This window comes from Penicillium citrinum (genome assembly GCF_028827155.1).
Source record: "Penicillium citrinum strain IBT 23319 chromosome Unknown utg000006l:1.0-3011923.0:1.0-3012962.0, whole genome shotgun sequence".
NCBI classification, from domain to species: Eukaryota; Fungi; Ascomycota; class Eurotiomycetes; order Eurotiales; family Aspergillaceae; genus Penicillium; species Penicillium citrinum.
The window spans coordinates 1,231,870-1,247,969 of record NW_026622691.1 but is presented as its reverse complement, the minus strand read 5'-3'; the positions used below and the strand labels follow the sequence as shown (position 1 = coordinate 1,247,969).

Genomic DNA, 16,100 nt, shown 5'->3' with positions numbered 1-16,100 from the left:
TTTGTTGTTTAACCGGTCTTATTATTTTCAACGGCTTGGCCTACCATGCATCTACTCAAAGGCCTCTTGATAGCAATCTACTGCTGTTCAACATCAGCGCAGGCCTCTACCTGGCCTTCATTTATCGATGGGCAGCCAATACCAGACAGATGGCTACAAATTAGCTTGAACAAGACCGCAACAACCGAAGCTAGCCTTCAGACCAGAAATTTCGATCATGCCCTTGTGGAGCGAACTCCTGTCAGGGTTTGTGAACGAATTCTCGCCGCAACTGCATCCTGTGTCGTGATCACGAGCTTTGCAATTGCTATGGCAAAATCTCTTGCTAGTACCATCAAGGAATTGTCTGACCAAGGTTCCTGTAACAGCATGCGTGGAACCTACGAGTCCATGTCCTGGGTCTACTACTCCTCCGGTCGACATTGCGATACGACAGCGCAGAAGGCTACCATTGCAGGCGCAATCAAAAAGTATCTCGATGATACCAATGGTAACAAGCTTTGCGGTACTGAATGTCTGCGTATGGACCATGGAGGCACCTGGGATGGATGGTTGAAGATCGGCCCCACAGCAAACATCAAATCAAACGCCTATTGTGGTCCTTCCTTGAGCTTCAGGAGTTGTCTGTCTGGTGGAAACAACGATATTTGAAAGGTGTATGGGGTATTCTGAGAGTGGGTGAAAGGAATAGAAGGAAAGACAACTCGGACGAAGGCAGCATTTGGGATCATTAGAGGGGAACGGAGGAGCTGTTCAGATGTAAAAACACATACAACGAATTCGGGTGATCGAACTCATATATTTGCACTTAAATTAGCTGGCTATCTCCATTGACCCCTGTAGCTTACCTGCCTCTATATGGCAGTCCCAATATCCTCAGTCTTCATGCCTCTCCCTGAAGATGATCGTCTACAGTCACAGTGAAACCTGAGACAGAAGTCGGTCGGCAACATCCCTTCGATTACTTCCAAAGCTCGCTCACTTGCGCGGACTTTTGCATAACGAGAAGATACTCCGACCTCTTGGGCAATAGCTTCACCATGAATCAGCACAGCAGCGAGAACGCGTGACTGGTCTCCATCTCCGCCCGAAATCTCGCCTGCTTTAAGACAGTAGTTGGTACATCCCTGAATCTCTGTCAATTGGTGATAAAGATATGTCTGTAGCATTATTAGACTTCTTGGGTCGATTGCAAGTCTCTAGCTTCTTCTGCTTACCGTTGGGTGTCGATTGGCGAAAGTGTCATACAAAGACATATCCTCAAAAAATGGCTTGATGTGCATTGTGAAGAAGGCTTCAACAACCTCATAGTTGAAATCTGAGTCAACAAACATGGCAGCGATGTATGCCTCGATCATATCCGGAAGACACTAAACTCACCATATCGTCAGGATTGTGACCGATTTCCCCTAAGACTTCAACAGAACGCACCTTTGGGGCATCTTTGGTGCCCAGCCAATAGTCTTTCGCACCGCTACTTTCTTCTTCTGCCACTTCAATATCCTCAATGTAACTCGCAACGCTTGTTTGGATCGGGGTACTGAAATGCTGAAGATGTTTGTGGAATCCCAATTTTGCCGCGAGAGCACCAAGGAACTTATTTGAAACCATAGCCATCTTCCACCTCATCTCAGCAAATGTAACACTCGTGCCGCAAAAGCCGAAACAAGCAACTTACCTTGTGCTCGGTAAGCCATTGGGGATCCTTGTCTGGGTACTTTCTGTAGAGATATTCTACGCACACCATGTCCAAAAGTGCATCACCTAAGAATTCTAGTCGCTGGTAGCATGGGACCTTGGCATATGCTTGCGGGTAAGAGGGGTGTGTGAATGCAGATCGTAATAGGCGGGGATAAGTGAATCTATATCCCATCTTTTCGAAGATCTTCTGAGAAAGGTCCCTTTCAGACCCATCGCTGACTTTGAGCTGGTATGGCGGCTTCGAATAGGATTGACGATAATCGTTCCAGCATGTTGCCATATGATTGTCACTTCCCACGAATACTGTAACAGCTTTAGTCGCCATATCAAATCTGCTTTTTGGACCCCCCGAGAGCAATGAAGCTCCTATCAGTGCCTCGCACACATCCGCAATTGTCTTTTCAGCAAGATTGTGAGTACTTTCGGTAACAAGATGTCTCATATAGTCTCTGCCGCGTAGGAGCTGAATGCCAGGAGGGTACCAACTGTGTCTGTAGTTCTATATTAGCTAACATTTTCCTCTCGAAGTATTCCAAGGATCAAGTACTTAAGACTTTTTCTTTCTGACATACCGAGAAAAGCCACGACTACGGATGTACTCATACAGCTTGATCTTCGTGGCGACATTGAACATGTTTTTGTTGCAGATCAGGCACATACGATTGACATGATAGTCGTATTCGTCATCATCGGGGTTTTGGCAGAAGAGCGATATTGATGTCGCCATCTTGAGATAACTATCTCCCAAGAACTCCAATCTTTCGTAGTTCTTTCCCATTCCACGTTGCATGTGGACTTGCAAACTTCTATGCTCTTCGGTATTGTCAGAATCTTTAGTCATGGCTTCAAGAGCATAATCCAGCCTCATGTCCAGCCCAATTAATTGTATGCCTTCTTGGACGATCATATAAGACTCCATCCTCGTGATTATTGCCGGAACTGCTAGGCATGATGTTACTGTCAATAGAGGGATCTATGAAATCTATGAGTGGATGATGTTTGGTTATGTACTGAGCCTCGAATGGGCCGACAACACTCACGGGTGAGATTCTGAGTGGTTCAATGCAGATTGAGCACTGCGTTTTGTCGGCTTTTTCAGCGTCGGTCGCTTTGTCAAGGAAGTTCCTTCGATAGGAGATACACTCAGCTCTAAAAACTGGCTGGCTCCAATCACATTTGTCTAAAAACTTCGGTCGAGAGTTTTTAGAAAGACTGGTAGAGTAGTTCATGATGTTCTCCATCCACCTTCGACGTGGAGCCCAGTCCGGAGGTGGATCAGATGGATGCAGGCTATGGTCAAGGGCCATTGTAAAGTATCTTTTTCTGCCATCCCAAGGGTCGTAGATGAACTTTCCAACAAGAGACTGCTTATCTATTTCTTTGGTCCAGAATATCTCACGATTATCATGGACGAACTTTAAGATATCCCAATCGATCATGTGCCGGGGGTCGGAATCGGCAGATACTTTCCCGGTTACAATTTTCGCCGGTGCAAACCAGTAGGGAAATTTTTTCGAATCTTCTTCAAAGCTTTTTTGGAATAGGTCACTGAAGACCGAAACAGTGAAGGCTGTCAGGTGCTCCAGCTCTTCGAGTGTAATCTGGAGAGCGAGCTCAAGACGGACAGTGTGAATTTGGGCTTCCTTGTCATGTTCTAAGAACACAGGAAAAGGTGGGAATTCAGGAATGACTTCCCGTGTCAGAATCACCAAGCTCCCATGCTCGCGTACAAGTGGTTTCGAAGGAGCGAATGCAATGACTGTGCCGTACACTGTTCCTGGATTGCTTTTCTTCTCAAGTGTCCAAACTAACGGCTTGCAGCGCATCGTATAACTGTTTGTTTTCTTGGAGACAATTGCCAACTTAGCGTTTCGCATAGCCGGGAGCCTTCTATGATATACTGAGCTGAAATGATCATCTAGTAGCTGGTTTTTCCGGAGGATTAGGCATAGATCGAAAGCAGCGGACTGTTTCGCTGTCAATTTCTTGCTCTCGGATCTCCCAGTAACTCCTCTAATGGGAGACTTCTCGGGGAGTATGATCTCGCATATGAATTTGCCACCGGTTGGGACGACAAAATAAGAGATATCCGTCGAAACTTCGTTCTCATAGCGCTAAGGAAAAAGCTCTGGTTACCAATAAACAGACAAGGACCGGGATTGGATTTCCTTACCAATGAGTGGGCGAAACGAGCAAGCACATCGACAGCATGGGGATATGTCAGTTTTGCTCCCGAAGAAGAGATGGTGTAGGTTCGCTTTCCCTCCTGGCATTGCATATCTTTATTGCAAATGTCTTCGTCGCCGTGTAGAAAACGGTCCTTTGGAAGCCCGTCAAAAAATGCACGCATAAGAACCTATATTTCCAGGACTCAGTATGGGGCTCCATTGAGGAAAGTTTTCATAAATATACTTCTCCTTCTTTGACCTCTTGCAAACGTTTCTGATGCTCTTGATTCGAATGTTCAACCATGATAGCATACTAAACTCGTCAATTTTCCGTCATACTCAAGAGACCCGAGAAAACACACACACACACACATACCGTGGATTCGGCATGTCTGGCTCGTCCCCTGCTCTGTATGTACTGTATCAGGGTCCTGTAAAGGTTGAACCTAGCATTTTTAAGCAACTTGAGTGTCATATCGAGCTACTTATATGAATTCTACCTGACTATAAGATTGCAATCAGGAATATCGAGACCTTCCTCGGCGACAGAAGTTGCAAACTGGTGATATTAATATCATGTTATCCCTTTTCCGGGGTATTTCTTACCAAACAATTCACTTCTCCCTGGCGAAACTTGATCAAAACAAGGAATTGGTCTCGAAATGTCACGGTTCCTGTGACATCTTCCTTTCGAACCCCGACAAGCATGCCTGGGCGGAGGTTGGGGATATTCCATATCTCACAGAGTCGCGTGAGAGCCTTTGCTGTGCTTCTTTTTTTGGTGAACACAATGCACTTTTTGCCTTCTGATCTGCTGAATTGCTGTGTCAATTGTCTCAAAAGGAGCTCCACCTTCGGACTGAGCTGACCCTGTTCCTTAGGACTCTTGAACATGTAGTCCTTCACAATTTTGGCAGCCTCTCGGACCCTCTTTATGTCTTTCTCAGTATCTTCGGAAGTGTCCACTTCAGAACCTGAAATCCTGTTGATCCTCGCTTCAAGACGAGGAATCACCTTATCCGCTAAAGCGTGTGTCCACACGTAGTCCGCACACCATGGTCCTAGCTCTGTACTTGCGGTCCATGCAAACCGAAAAACGGGCAGAAGAACCTTTAAATCGCCAAATTTGTCCTTCAAAAGTTGATAAAGGGTAGTTTCAAATGGCTTGCCAAGTCTTGGGTAGGTCCAGAATTCTTCCTTGGGACGTCGTACAGCACGCAAAAGCGCCGTTAAATTTGTGGTAGTGGCTATTTTGCTATCAAGAAGTGCCTCAAGCTTCCTACTCACATGTAAGTATTTTGCCTGCGAAAAATGTTTTCAATGCTTACCGAGCCGCGTCCGTGATACTGCCTTTTGCATCGATCGGAGAGGCCGTCATTCCGAAGATTCTCGGTCGTTCGGATGGTTTTGATCGGAGATATGAATCTCGGATGATGCTTCGAAAAGGGTCAATCAGATTTTCTTCATACCTCAAGAGCATCGGGTATTGTACTAACCGTGCATAAGGATGGTCTTTCTTTGTGTGATGGGCTTCATCAAATATCAAGAGGTTTATCTGCCCTATCTTGACAAAGCCATTGAGAAGACACTTGTGAAGAATCTCGGCTGTGCAAACAATGACCAAGTTATTCTTGAAGTGAGTATCCCAGGTCTCTCGCTCCCAGAGATCGACTCCCATGCTACCATAGAAATGGCCTACATTCTGATCAATATTGTTGCGCAACACAGCGGCTTGTTGAAAAACAAGCGTTACGCTATCAACCTTCACATCGTTAGTCATTTTCAAATTCCTGGTTCAAGCCAAGCTTACCAGAAAAAAAGCAATGCGAGGATCTTTGCCGCTCCCTCGATCAATCAGTTCACGTCGCAGAATTTCCTTCAGTAGTAGAACCGCGATCAACGTCTTTCCCGAGCCTAATTTAGGGTGGAAATGCATTAGATGTGGGACTTCTGGTTGTTTGATATTCGCTTACCTGTATCAAGCACCGCTATGGTGTTTTGAAGTTTAGCTCGCTCAAAGAGCTCAATCTGGTACGGACGAGGGTCCAGATTGCCTGGATTTGGGTCATGTTTTGCAAGTAAGGATGGAATTGCGAGTTCGGAATCCGGTCTATTCGCTGTTTCTCTAACTTTTGCTCCCATTTTATTATTCGAGTCGAACGCGAACCGGTCTAGTCTGTTGGATAAATGAATTAGTAATTGTTCAAGGCTGGCGCATGTTATATAGAACGAACAGTGCTTGGAACTGAGCATTTTGAACTTCACGACTCTGAGCAGATGCTTGGCAGGGTTTTTGGTCGTTATCACTTTCAGAGTTGCCCGAATGGTTCTCCGGATCATCGGTTTCCTGTGCCGATGCCATGACAGTGCCCTGTGTTCAGCGCTTTTATTGATGTGCTCAACGTATGGTAGTGAAAGGGAAAGTTCGTAGGCTCTGGTGAACAGAATATGCTTTGCTGTGAATTTCAACTTCAAAGTCAACTTTATGTTGTATTGATGTGAAATTTGTGAGTACAAGCTGTCAAGTGTGATGAATAGAGTGATCAATCAGGAAGGTGAAGCACATGGAAAGATGTGGCAGAGAGTGAAGAGTCTATCAACTGAAATATATTTCCGTGAAAGGAAGGTACCACGACGACAAACAGACAAGTTCGCACCTTCCGTATGCCATTTACTTGAACACTTGATGACATCCTTATCCCAAGATGAACTTATAGAGAAATTTGTTCTTCTGAAAGGCAAGTGTTTGACTTTTTTTGCACTTTTCCTATAACTACTATATACTTCAAACCAATGGAATCTCGTCTAGGGTAGAGGGCTAGGATACTCCACAGCGATAAGAGCACCTCTCTTATCGCTTATCCTGCTGGGGCAAAACTCAAGCCGAAGCTGCGGGGCGATGAAGCGCGATTGATTTCAACCTCCACACATCATCCCTACTGACAATCATGGAGGAAACGCAAAATCTTCGATCCGTATTTTCGTCGGCGAAAGAAGACAAGGCATCATTAGATTCGCGAGGAGATACCACCACTGAAACCTATCGTGACTTGGTGAATGCGACAATCGCTAAATTCCAAGAATGCCAAAGACAAGTCAGCATTGTATCGCTCTTCAGCTCTAACGAGTCGATTGATGATTTATCAACCGAAGACATCCAGTATGATGCTCTTCTGGATTTAGTTATAGTCGTTGTTATGCTAATCATGCTTAGATACATGACACTCGAATACCATCTTGCCGAATTGATCCAACGCACCCTATCATCCGATCGAGAAGCCGTCCTACGTCGAGCGCTAGAACAATATGAAATATTCCTCAATCGCTTGGATGAGTATGAGCTGTTGTCAGCAGGTGATAAGAAGCTCTTCGCGCAATATATGGCCAATCCTACCACATTCACTCTGGCACCTGCCAACGATGCAGCTGCCAGACGAGATATCAAAGTGAGACGTTTCAGAGAAGAGAAGGAGCTGAAACAAAAACTGGAGGTAGGAAAACGGCCATGAAGAAAGACTTCTGTATGTCCACTGACAAGTAAAAAGTACCTTGCCCGTAATGAAACAAAGCTGCAAAGCGACGAGGAGGATACTAGAAAACTATACCTGGCCGAACTTCAACTCTACACTCACCAAACCTTCCAAGCACTAGATCTTCTAATGCAGGAATTGAAGATGCTTTCGATGATGCGGAACGCTCCGCCACCGAGTAACCCACAACCAGACGACCCGAGAGAACGGAGTAATTTGGGAGGAGTCAACTACTCCGATCGCGTGGACCCGTCTTTGTCACAGCTACTGAATGGCGGAAGGAATGGTCCAATCCTCAACAGTAGAGGAAAACCAATGCAGCCTTTCACACTACTGGATCGACGGACACAACTCCAGCAAGGCGTGTTTCGCTCCGGTCACAATCTTCCAACGATGACAATCGACGAGTATCTCGAGGAGGAAAAACGCAGAGGTAATGTAGTTCAAGGAGGAGAACAATCTGGTATAATACCCGACATCGATCCAGATGATTTCGACAAGGCGGACGAGGAGACGATGAAGGCTCGAGCTTGGGACGAGTATGTGGAAGCGAATCCAAAGGGATCGGGCAATACCTTGAATCGGGGTTGAGGGCTTGTCCATCAAATATAGCATCGAAACACCATCTTGACCAGAGGATTACTATTAGACGGGCTATCGGGCTTGGAGTGTCATGAACCCGCACAATATACACTAGGTAGTGCTTGACAGTGAGTGATTGGCATAAGCCTAGTATAAGGCTGAATGATGAGAAAGGAAACAAAGAATTAGGTCTCGTCAATATCGTTGCATTTTCTTTTCACAGGGTATCTGCATATGGTCCATAAATTTATCTAGAATTTTGTTTTTTCCATTAAGAAGAAACGTTGTCCTTGACAAGCTTCTTGCGTTGGATCTCCTCGAGGATCGCTCCGGCACCATCGGCCACCAGCGCGTTGGCCACGGTAACACCAAAAGCCTCCGCACTCTCTGGAGAGTTGACATCTCCATCCAACTCCACTTGCGCGGCTTGTTGACCATCAACGCTGACAACAACAGAGCGCATACGGAGTTTCTTCGACCCATCAGAGCCCTGAATCCATTCGGATTCTACTCCAAGCGGGGCACTGCAGCCTCCTTCGAGGGTTCGTAGGAGATTGCGCTCTGCTAAGCAGGCATATGTGGTCTCCTGGTGGCTGATTCCATTCAACATCTCCTGCAACTGCGTGTCGTTCTTCCGAATCTCAATTCCCAGGGCACCTTGACCAACCGCGTAGAGCATGCCGCCGTTTTTCGAACTGAGATATTGCGTGATGCGATTCTCCAAATCTAAACGCAGCAGACCGGCAGCAGCGATGACAATACATGTGTAAGGACTATCTTCAGCGTCGAGTTTGGCCAACCGAGTGCCAATATTACCGCGGATGTCTTGGACTATGAGATGAGGGTATTTGCGGGCTAATTGGGCTGTTCGGCGGATGGAGGAGGTTCCGACGACGGAGCCCGCGGGGATTTCCTCGAGACTCTTGAACGACAGTCCTTGCTTCACGACGAGTACATCCCGGTTGTCTTCGCGGGGCATCATCGGGCCCAATGTACAGGTATCGGGAAGGAGGGTGGGGACATCTGCGCGCAAGGTAAAAAAAAAACACTCATGTTAGCTATTCAAGTTTACCCCGCGATTTTTCGACATAGAAGCAAGGTTTCCTACCTTTAAGTGAATGAACAATAAAGTCGACTTGGCCAGCAATCATCAATTCCTCCAATTCCTCCGTCCATAAATTCTTGGAAGTAAAATCCTTCAGGGCGATAGTGGTGTTCAGGTCGCCGGCAGTCTCCTTGGAGAAGATCTGAAAATCATAGTCGGGATACGCTTTCTTCAGCTCGGCGCGGACCAATTCAGTTTGCTCCAGCGCAAGTTTGGACTTGCGAGTGCCAATTGTGAAGGAAGCCCTTGAGGTGGGGGTGGCCATGATGATGAGGAGAGAGTGGTGGAGGCAAAGAATCACGCGAGTCTGAAGGGGGAAGAGCAGCCGAGGGAAAATGAGTTAGTTGATCCCCGGTGGATGTGGCCGATCACGGGACATTTCCCAGTGTTTGACGGAGTTACCGCGGAATACAATACAGCATGATACACACATACAATACAAGGACACAAGTATGGAGTACAGATGTATATTATCGTACGACCAACAATGAATGCAACTTGTAGTTCAAAATGAGGGGCAGTTTCAGCTGATCACTTTCTACTTAGACATTGGTGCAGAGTGACCGATTTACAGTTAGAGTGAACTTCCCCGGCCGATCTGCAGGACTGACGTACTCGTTACAGTCCAATCGCACTAACCTCGGCTTCGGGACGTGGAGATTACAAGACATGCGACTGTTCGTCTTATCGCCCTCCCCCGGAATTGCCTGCGCGCATCCTCCATCATCTACGGGGTTCCAGAACTTCTCCTCACCGTTTCCCCCATCTCCCCCATTTCCCCTCTTCTTCTACCTCTACCCCTTTCTCATCTCCTGATCTTCCTTTTAGTCTTTCTCTCACTCGTGTGTCCATACACCTTTAATTCATCATCATCATCTGTGATTGCTCACCTGTCTTATACTCGCTGGGCTCTTTTGTCATTTGCCGTCTTCCTCATCGCCACTTGATTCCATTTCCCTCGGCCCGGCAAAATCAACATGGGATCCAGTGGTAGGAATGTCAAACTTCCTTTAGTCCCTTTAGCCAAGGGCTCCGTTCTGCTTCCCGGTGTCACCCTGCGAATTCCGGTCTCCAATCGACCTGACTTGACAAATTTATTGTCGTCCCTGGTTGATCGACCTCAAAAGCGTGACGGTGGCTCCATCACCTTCGGATGTATTCCGCTCAGTTCGCCATTTCTGAGCCGGGATGGCCAACAGCTTCTCGAAGGCGATGAATCGGAGGATAACCGGAGGGAGGATTATGATATGATTGATGCTGGTCAGGCGCGCAAGGACGACCTTTTCCGGTACGGTACGGTAGGCAAGGTGATCGGTGTCCAACGCCGAGCTTATGCCGAGCCTTTCCTCTTGGTCCAGGGCTCTCAGCGGTTCACCGTCAAAAGGGTCCTAAAGGATCGACCGTTCTTCGAAGCCGAGGTAATTCTTCATGATGAAACCAGTAAGTTCTTCGAGCGTGACGGATGAACCCATTCGCCAATATTAACGTTTCATCTTTTACTAGCTACGTCTATCCACGGTGATTCAGAAGCTGCTGAGCTTTTCCAGCAGCTCAGGCAACTATCCCGTGAATTGCTTACCCTGCTACGCCTCTCTTCTCTATTGTCATCAGCGTCGACTCGCCTGTCGCCACTTGTTGCACGAAAGTTTGAGTTGTACATATCGAAGACGGAAATTGGCCAGGCTGGAAAATTAGCCGACTTTATGGCCGATGTATCTGATGGCAGCTTCGAAGAGAAACTCCGAATTCTGGCTTCATTTGACGTGAAGGAGCGTCTGGAGCGGGTGGTAGAGATTTTAACGCGTCAGGCTCAACACATTAAGAGCAGCGTTAAGGTTACTTCTATTACCACCACATCATTTCCTCCCAACTCGGATGTGAACCAGATCGATCCTCGGGAACGTGAACTCCTTGCAAGACGGGCAATGGCTGGTCTTTCAGGCCTTGGCCCACCTGGTACAGCGGGTGCGCGTGGTGGCAATGACAACGAGGAGAAGGAGCCGAACGAAGTCGATGAGCTGCAGCAACGCATCAAGAATGCCGAGTTAAGCCCCGAAGCCCAAAAGGTGGCTGACAAGGAACTCAAGCGCTTGCGCAAAATGAATCCCGCCAATGCCGAATACGGTGTTTGCCGCACGTACCTCGAAAACCTCGCTGATATTCCTTGGACCAAGGTGACCGCAGATGAGCTTGGTCCCGAGACACTGAAACGTGCGCGACAGCAACTGGACAATGATCACTACGGCCTAGAGCGGATCAAGAAGAGACTTCTTGAATATCTTGCGGTTCTCCGCCTGAAGCAGTCCACAAATGATGATGTGGAGCGTCAGATTACTGGCCTTTCAAAGGATTTAGATGCGTCATCAGCTGGTGACCTTGAGAAAGATATTCCATTGCTATCAGAGGCTGACCGGGTTGCGTTGGAAACCCGGCTAGAAATTCTCAAGTCTAAGCGCATGACTGATAAGTCTCCGATCCTACTACTTGTTGGTCCTCCGGGCACTGGCAAGACTAGTTTGGCGAGATCGGTTGCCGCTTCGCTCGGCCGCAAGTTCCATCGGATTTCCCTTGGTGGTGTCCGTGACGAGGCTGAGATTCGCGGACACCGACGAACCTATGTCGCTGCTATGCCGGGTCTCGTCGTCAATGGCTTGAAGAAGGTTGGCGTTGCTAATCCTGTTTTCTTGCTAGACGAGATTGACAAGGTTGGAGGTTCTAACTTCCAAGGCGACCCTTCTGCAGCCATGCTTGAGGTTTTGGACCCTGAGCAGAATAACTCTTTCACTGACCACTATATTAACATTCCGATCGATCTCAGCAAAGTTCTTTTCATTGCTACTGCCAACTCTCTGGATACCATCCCGCCCCCTTTGCTGGACCGCATGGAAACCATCTCTCTTGCCGGATACACTACTGTAGAGAAACGACACATCGCTAAGAGGCACCTTATCCCCAAGCAGATCCGTGCCAACGGTCTGTCTGAGGGCCAAGTCAACCTCTCTGATGAAGTCATCGACAAGACCATCACAGCTTACACTCGTGAATCTGGTGTTCGTAACCTAGAGCGTGAGATAGGTTCTATCTGCCGTCATAAGGCTGTTCAATACGCCGATGCTGGCGATAGCGATCGTTTGTCAGAATACAATCCTGTTGTATCCGTTGAAGACTTAGAGGATATTCTGGGTATCGAACGATTCGAGGAAGAGATCGCCGAGAAGACCGGACGACCCGGAGTCGTTACTGGCCTAGTCGCCTACTCTACTGGTGGACAAGGAAGTATCCTGTTCATCGAGGTTGCCGATATGCCCGGCAACGGGCGCGTTCAGCTCACTGGAAAGCTTGGTGATGTTCTCAAAGAATCTGTTGAGGTTGCACTCACGTGGGTTAAGGCCCATTCATTCGAGCTGGGACTTACACATGACCCTAATGAGGATGTCATGAAGAGTCGAAGCCTGCATGTACACTGTCCGTCTGGTGCGATCCCCAAGGATGGCCCCTCGGCTGGTCTTGCGCACAGCATTGCGCTGATCTCCTTGTTTTCCAACAAGGTTGTTCCTCCTCAGATTGCTATGACCGGCGAAATTTCGCTGAGAGGCCGTGTGATGCCCGTTGGCGGAATTAAAGAGAAACTCATTGGTGCACACCGGGCTGGTGTTAAGACAGTGCTGCTGCCGTACCCTAATCGCAAAGATGTCAAGGATGTCCCTAAGGAGGTGACAGATGGTCTGGAGATCGTTTATGTCCAGTGAGTCATTTGCCAAATTATCACTACGTACTATCTGCTAACTTCAACCTACAGTCATATTTGGGAGGCACTTCGTACAATCTGGCCAGATGCTCACTGGCCCGGCCAGCACCAGGTGAACTTTGTGGAGAGCCGTCTATAGACGACTGTTGATACCCATCAAGATGTGCAGCTGTTGTCATGCCCTTCTTTTCTATCTATTGCTTTTGCTTATTCTTGATCCCCTCAGCCACTCTCAACTCCAGTTGTCTTTGCATAGCGTGATTTTGCCAGATTGGCAATTGCAGTTGTCATTATTCCTTGTTTATCTTTTTAACACGCAGTTATTTCTGTCGGAATATCGCATGTTCATACTTTACATTTTCATTATTCAATACAGAGCACAAATATTATTAGAATTTGGAAGTTACACATTCTGGCAATGAAAAACATATAAGACATCCAGATTTCTTTGATCTGATATTTGACAGTATATAATACAAAAGCCCGATAGCAAGATAGAGGAAGCACGCACTAACACCGATGATACAAGAAATTAAAGCCTCTTCTCCTCAATCATGGTGTCTTCTTCATCCACTTCGGGGCAGGGGCATATCTGCCCTTAGCCATCTCCTTATGAGCAAACTCAAGGCCCAAAGCCTTCCAAGTTGGTCGCCATGCCTCCTTCTCAGCCTTCAACTGCTCAGCCTGCTCCTTGTATGCCTTTCGCAGATCCTCGTCCGGCTTCTCAGATGCATCCGGCTTTTGGGCGTTCTCCTTGCGCACACGTTGTTGGTGTTTCTCTGTAGCGTCCCAAGACTCCTTCTCCCAACTGTAGATCGTGAATAATATTAGCTAAGACTTGTACAAACCAAACCAACGGCATTTAGTCCGATAATAACGAGTTTTACGTACCGGGAGAAATCTGTCGGTTCCTCGGGCCAAACGAATGGCTCCCGCAATTCAACAGTCATGCGCTTGATAGACTGCGGCCGTCGCCACGCACCAAAGTTTCGATTGTCACGGGTGATGCGTGTGATGGGTTGTTGTTCGATGTAGCTGCGAATGCTCACGACACCGACGCCATATACACGCTCGAGATAGTCACGGAGATCGAGCTTGTTGAAGTGAAGAGGGACGCGGAATTGGGCGTAGCGCGGGGAGAGAAAGGGGGTTCGGACGAGGGCGATTGTGAATTCAGGACTTTTAGATAAATAGATTAGTCTTGTTCCAGCTGTATATGAAGCGCTGTTGAAGGTCTGGAGAAAGGATTCCTCGTGGATCGTATCATCTTGATTCTTCCACGGGAAGAGTTGAAATTTGACGGGTTGGCGAAGGTGATGTTTCGCTACTTACAGGAAGACCTGTTTGCGTTGTGCCACAGGGAGAAACCCATTTGTCCCCAATTGGGGCATGCCAATTGCCTTGCGCACCATTTTGGAGATTGGATGGTTGTTGAAGTGTCGGAGTGACTTCCCGCAGGCGATCTTTTGCTGCGCTGGGCAGAACTGCGCGAGTGGCCGCATCGCCCACCGTAGACTAAACATGCGAAGTATAGAATTGCAGTCAAATTGATACAGATTTCACTTGTCGTCATTTTGATATTAATAGGCGGTGGAGATATAGATTGGTAAAATTCGATGATGTGATTGTATAACAGGGTTATTTTGAGGACATGTATGCCGGTGGGAAGTCATACAGGTGACAATAGGAGCAGTTCGTGCAATTAGATTAGTATCTTCTTGGGATCTTTCAATGATAGATCTATCAGGATGATGATTCGTCTTATTTTTAAGCAGACATGCAAAGGCCTAATGTACAGTAAAGTTCATCATTCATGGTCATTATTGTATATGCCATCATTTCTTTATTGCCCTGATGGCCCAGAGACCTCCAACCCTTCTAGCCGTTTCGAACTCTCGTCCACATCGGCATTGGCTTGGTCTGAGCGCTCATTATCAGGGTTTGTTTCATCCTCTGAGCCAGACTGATCATCTTCTTCCTCCTCATTCTCACTCTCGCTCTCGCCGTCAGAATTATCAGCGTCTCCATTGGCACCGACTTCCTGCATATAGTTCTCGAGATCACGAGCCATCTTTCTCGAAAATCCAGAGGCTTCAACTTCCACATCAAGGCGCTTTCCGGGGTTCTTCACGAAATTCTTTTTGGCATCCTTGAAGAATGGTCCGGGTACATCGCTTTCGAAGTGGAACTTACGCTTGAAATAGCGCTTGATGCAATTGACATCACGGTCGAAATACATCTCCGCGTTGGCATGGTCAATAGAAACCATCTGCGGGAAATCAATAAGGACCGGTTCCAGCCGGATATTTTCTTGCTTTTCCGAGTCGGGATTTTCAACCTCCTTGCCTTCCTCGGTGGGTTCCGGGATCTCCTTGATAAGAATGTTGAACTCGTTAAAATCACCGTGAATCAATCCAAAGCGTGCCAGTTCCAAGATCATATCCATAAGTTCCGAGTAAAGCGCAGCTGGTTTGGGTACTTCGGCGATTTGACGGAGAGGAAAGGCATCGATCAAACTCATGACAATGGTATGGCGGTTCTGAGCAATAGGTTCGGGAACTGAGAATCCATTTTCCCGTAAGGCTTTCATGAAGGCGAATTCCTTCATCGCGGCCAGCCGCGACATATACATCCAAGATCCGGTGTTACGGTGTCGAAGGTAATCTCGATTGGTCTTGACAGTTCGGAACGAAATACGACCAAGACGGTGGATCTTGAGGATTCGTTGTGCTCCACTGCTATGCGCGACGACGACGATATCGGATTCCTTGCCAACGCCAATCTGGTTTCCAACGGAGTATACGCATTTCTGCTTTTGGTGCGCATTTAGAGCCAAGTAGTCGAGTCCTCCGTACGTGAGGCGATAACCATCATCTGTTAGGGTGATAACATATTAGCAATCTGCAGATGACAGAGCTGAATGTAGTGATCAACGCGGGAATGTACATTTGGCATTTTTCACCTTGGCGATCAAGTTCGTTTTGGCCAAGTTCGAAATGGCACGGTGAACGCCACTACCACCGCGAAGGCCAGAGAGCTGGGAGATCAAAGGCGTCGGGACAACTTCATGGTTACGACTTCCGGCTTCCACCTGTGATTAAATGAGGAATATTAGCACGAAAACAACAAATCGTCAGAGTCGCTGCCCGCGGGGGAGGGGCGATAAGTACCCCTTGAAGCACTCGGAAATCCTCAGACGTGAGGTAGCGGATTGCTTTGGCGTCGAGCTTCATTTTAACAAGTTATTAGACCAAGTTTGCCCTTTA

The 16,100-nt window shown here is 47.4% G+C and overlaps 7 protein-coding genes across 7 annotated transcripts; 3 read left to right on the top strand and 4 right to left on the bottom strand.

Moving 5' to 3' along the window:
• Positions 1–45: 45 nt before the first annotated feature.
• Positions 46–651, top strand: N7469_007000 (uncharacterized protein; the record flags this gene model as incomplete). The annotated part of the gene is made up of 1 exon (XM_056645918.1): positions 46–651. One exon carries the CDS (start codon positions 46–48, stop codon positions 649–651), a length of 606 nt encoding a protein of 201 aa, XP_056499359.1.
• Positions 652–854: 203 nt separating this feature from the next.
• Positions 855–6,231, bottom strand: N7469_006999 (uncharacterized protein; the record flags this gene model as incomplete). The annotated part of the gene is made up of 15 exons (XM_056645917.1): positions 855–1,160; positions 1,218–1,370; positions 1,432–1,617; positions 1,679–2,192; positions 2,274–2,674; positions 2,742–3,815; positions 3,875–4,057; positions 4,114–4,182; positions 4,246–4,350; positions 4,375–4,428; positions 4,476–5,148; positions 5,198–5,631; positions 5,680–5,783; positions 5,843–6,045; positions 6,104–6,231. 15 exons carry the CDS (start codon positions 6,229–6,231, stop codon positions 855–857), a joined length of 4,587 nt encoding a protein of 1,528 aa, XP_056499358.1.
• A 586-nt stretch (positions 6,232–6,817) lies between these two features.
• N7469_006998 (IGBP1/TAP42 family protein) lies at positions 6,818–7,990 on the top strand (the record flags this gene model as incomplete). Its single annotated transcript, XM_056645916.1, has 2 exons — positions 6,818–7,360; positions 7,415–7,990. 2 exons carry the CDS (start codon positions 6,818–6,820, stop codon positions 7,988–7,990), a joined length of 1,119 nt encoding a protein of 372 aa, XP_056499357.1.
• A 262-nt stretch (positions 7,991–8,252) lies between these two features.
• Positions 8,253–9,351, bottom strand: N7469_006997 (porphobilinogen deaminase; the record flags this gene model as incomplete). Its single annotated transcript, XM_056645915.1, has 2 exons — positions 8,253–9,004; positions 9,090–9,351. The coding sequence occupies 2 exons, from the start codon at positions 9,349–9,351 to the stop codon at positions 8,253–8,255; spliced, it is 1,014 nt and encodes a 337-aa protein (XP_056499356.1).
• Positions 9,352–10,063: 712 nt separating this feature from the next.
• On the top strand, positions 10,064–12,973 carry N7469_006996 (putative LON domain serine protease; the record flags this gene model as incomplete). The annotated part of the gene is made up of 3 exons (XM_056645914.1): positions 10,064–10,526; positions 10,590–12,831; positions 12,886–12,973. 3 exons carry the CDS (start codon positions 10,064–10,066, stop codon positions 12,971–12,973), a joined length of 2,793 nt encoding a protein of 930 aa, XP_056499355.1.
• Positions 12,974–13,386: 413 nt separating this feature from the next.
• N7469_006995 (mitochondrial 54S ribosomal protein uL23m) lies at positions 13,387–14,246 on the bottom strand (the record flags this gene model as incomplete). The annotated part of the gene is made up of 3 exons (XM_056645913.1): positions 13,387–13,642; positions 13,726–14,013; positions 14,167–14,246. 3 exons carry the CDS (start codon positions 14,244–14,246, stop codon positions 13,387–13,389), a joined length of 624 nt encoding a protein of 207 aa, XP_056499354.1.
• A 431-nt stretch (positions 14,247–14,677) lies between these two features.
• Positions 14,678–16,067, bottom strand: N7469_006994 (protein kinase RIO2; the record flags this gene model as incomplete). The annotated part of the gene is made up of 3 exons (XM_056645912.1): positions 14,678–15,708; positions 15,781–15,925; positions 16,005–16,067. The coding sequence occupies 3 exons, from the start codon at positions 16,065–16,067 to the stop codon at positions 14,678–14,680; spliced, it is 1,239 nt and encodes a 412-aa protein (XP_056499353.1).
• Between the last annotated feature and the right edge of the window lie 33 nt (positions 16,068–16,100).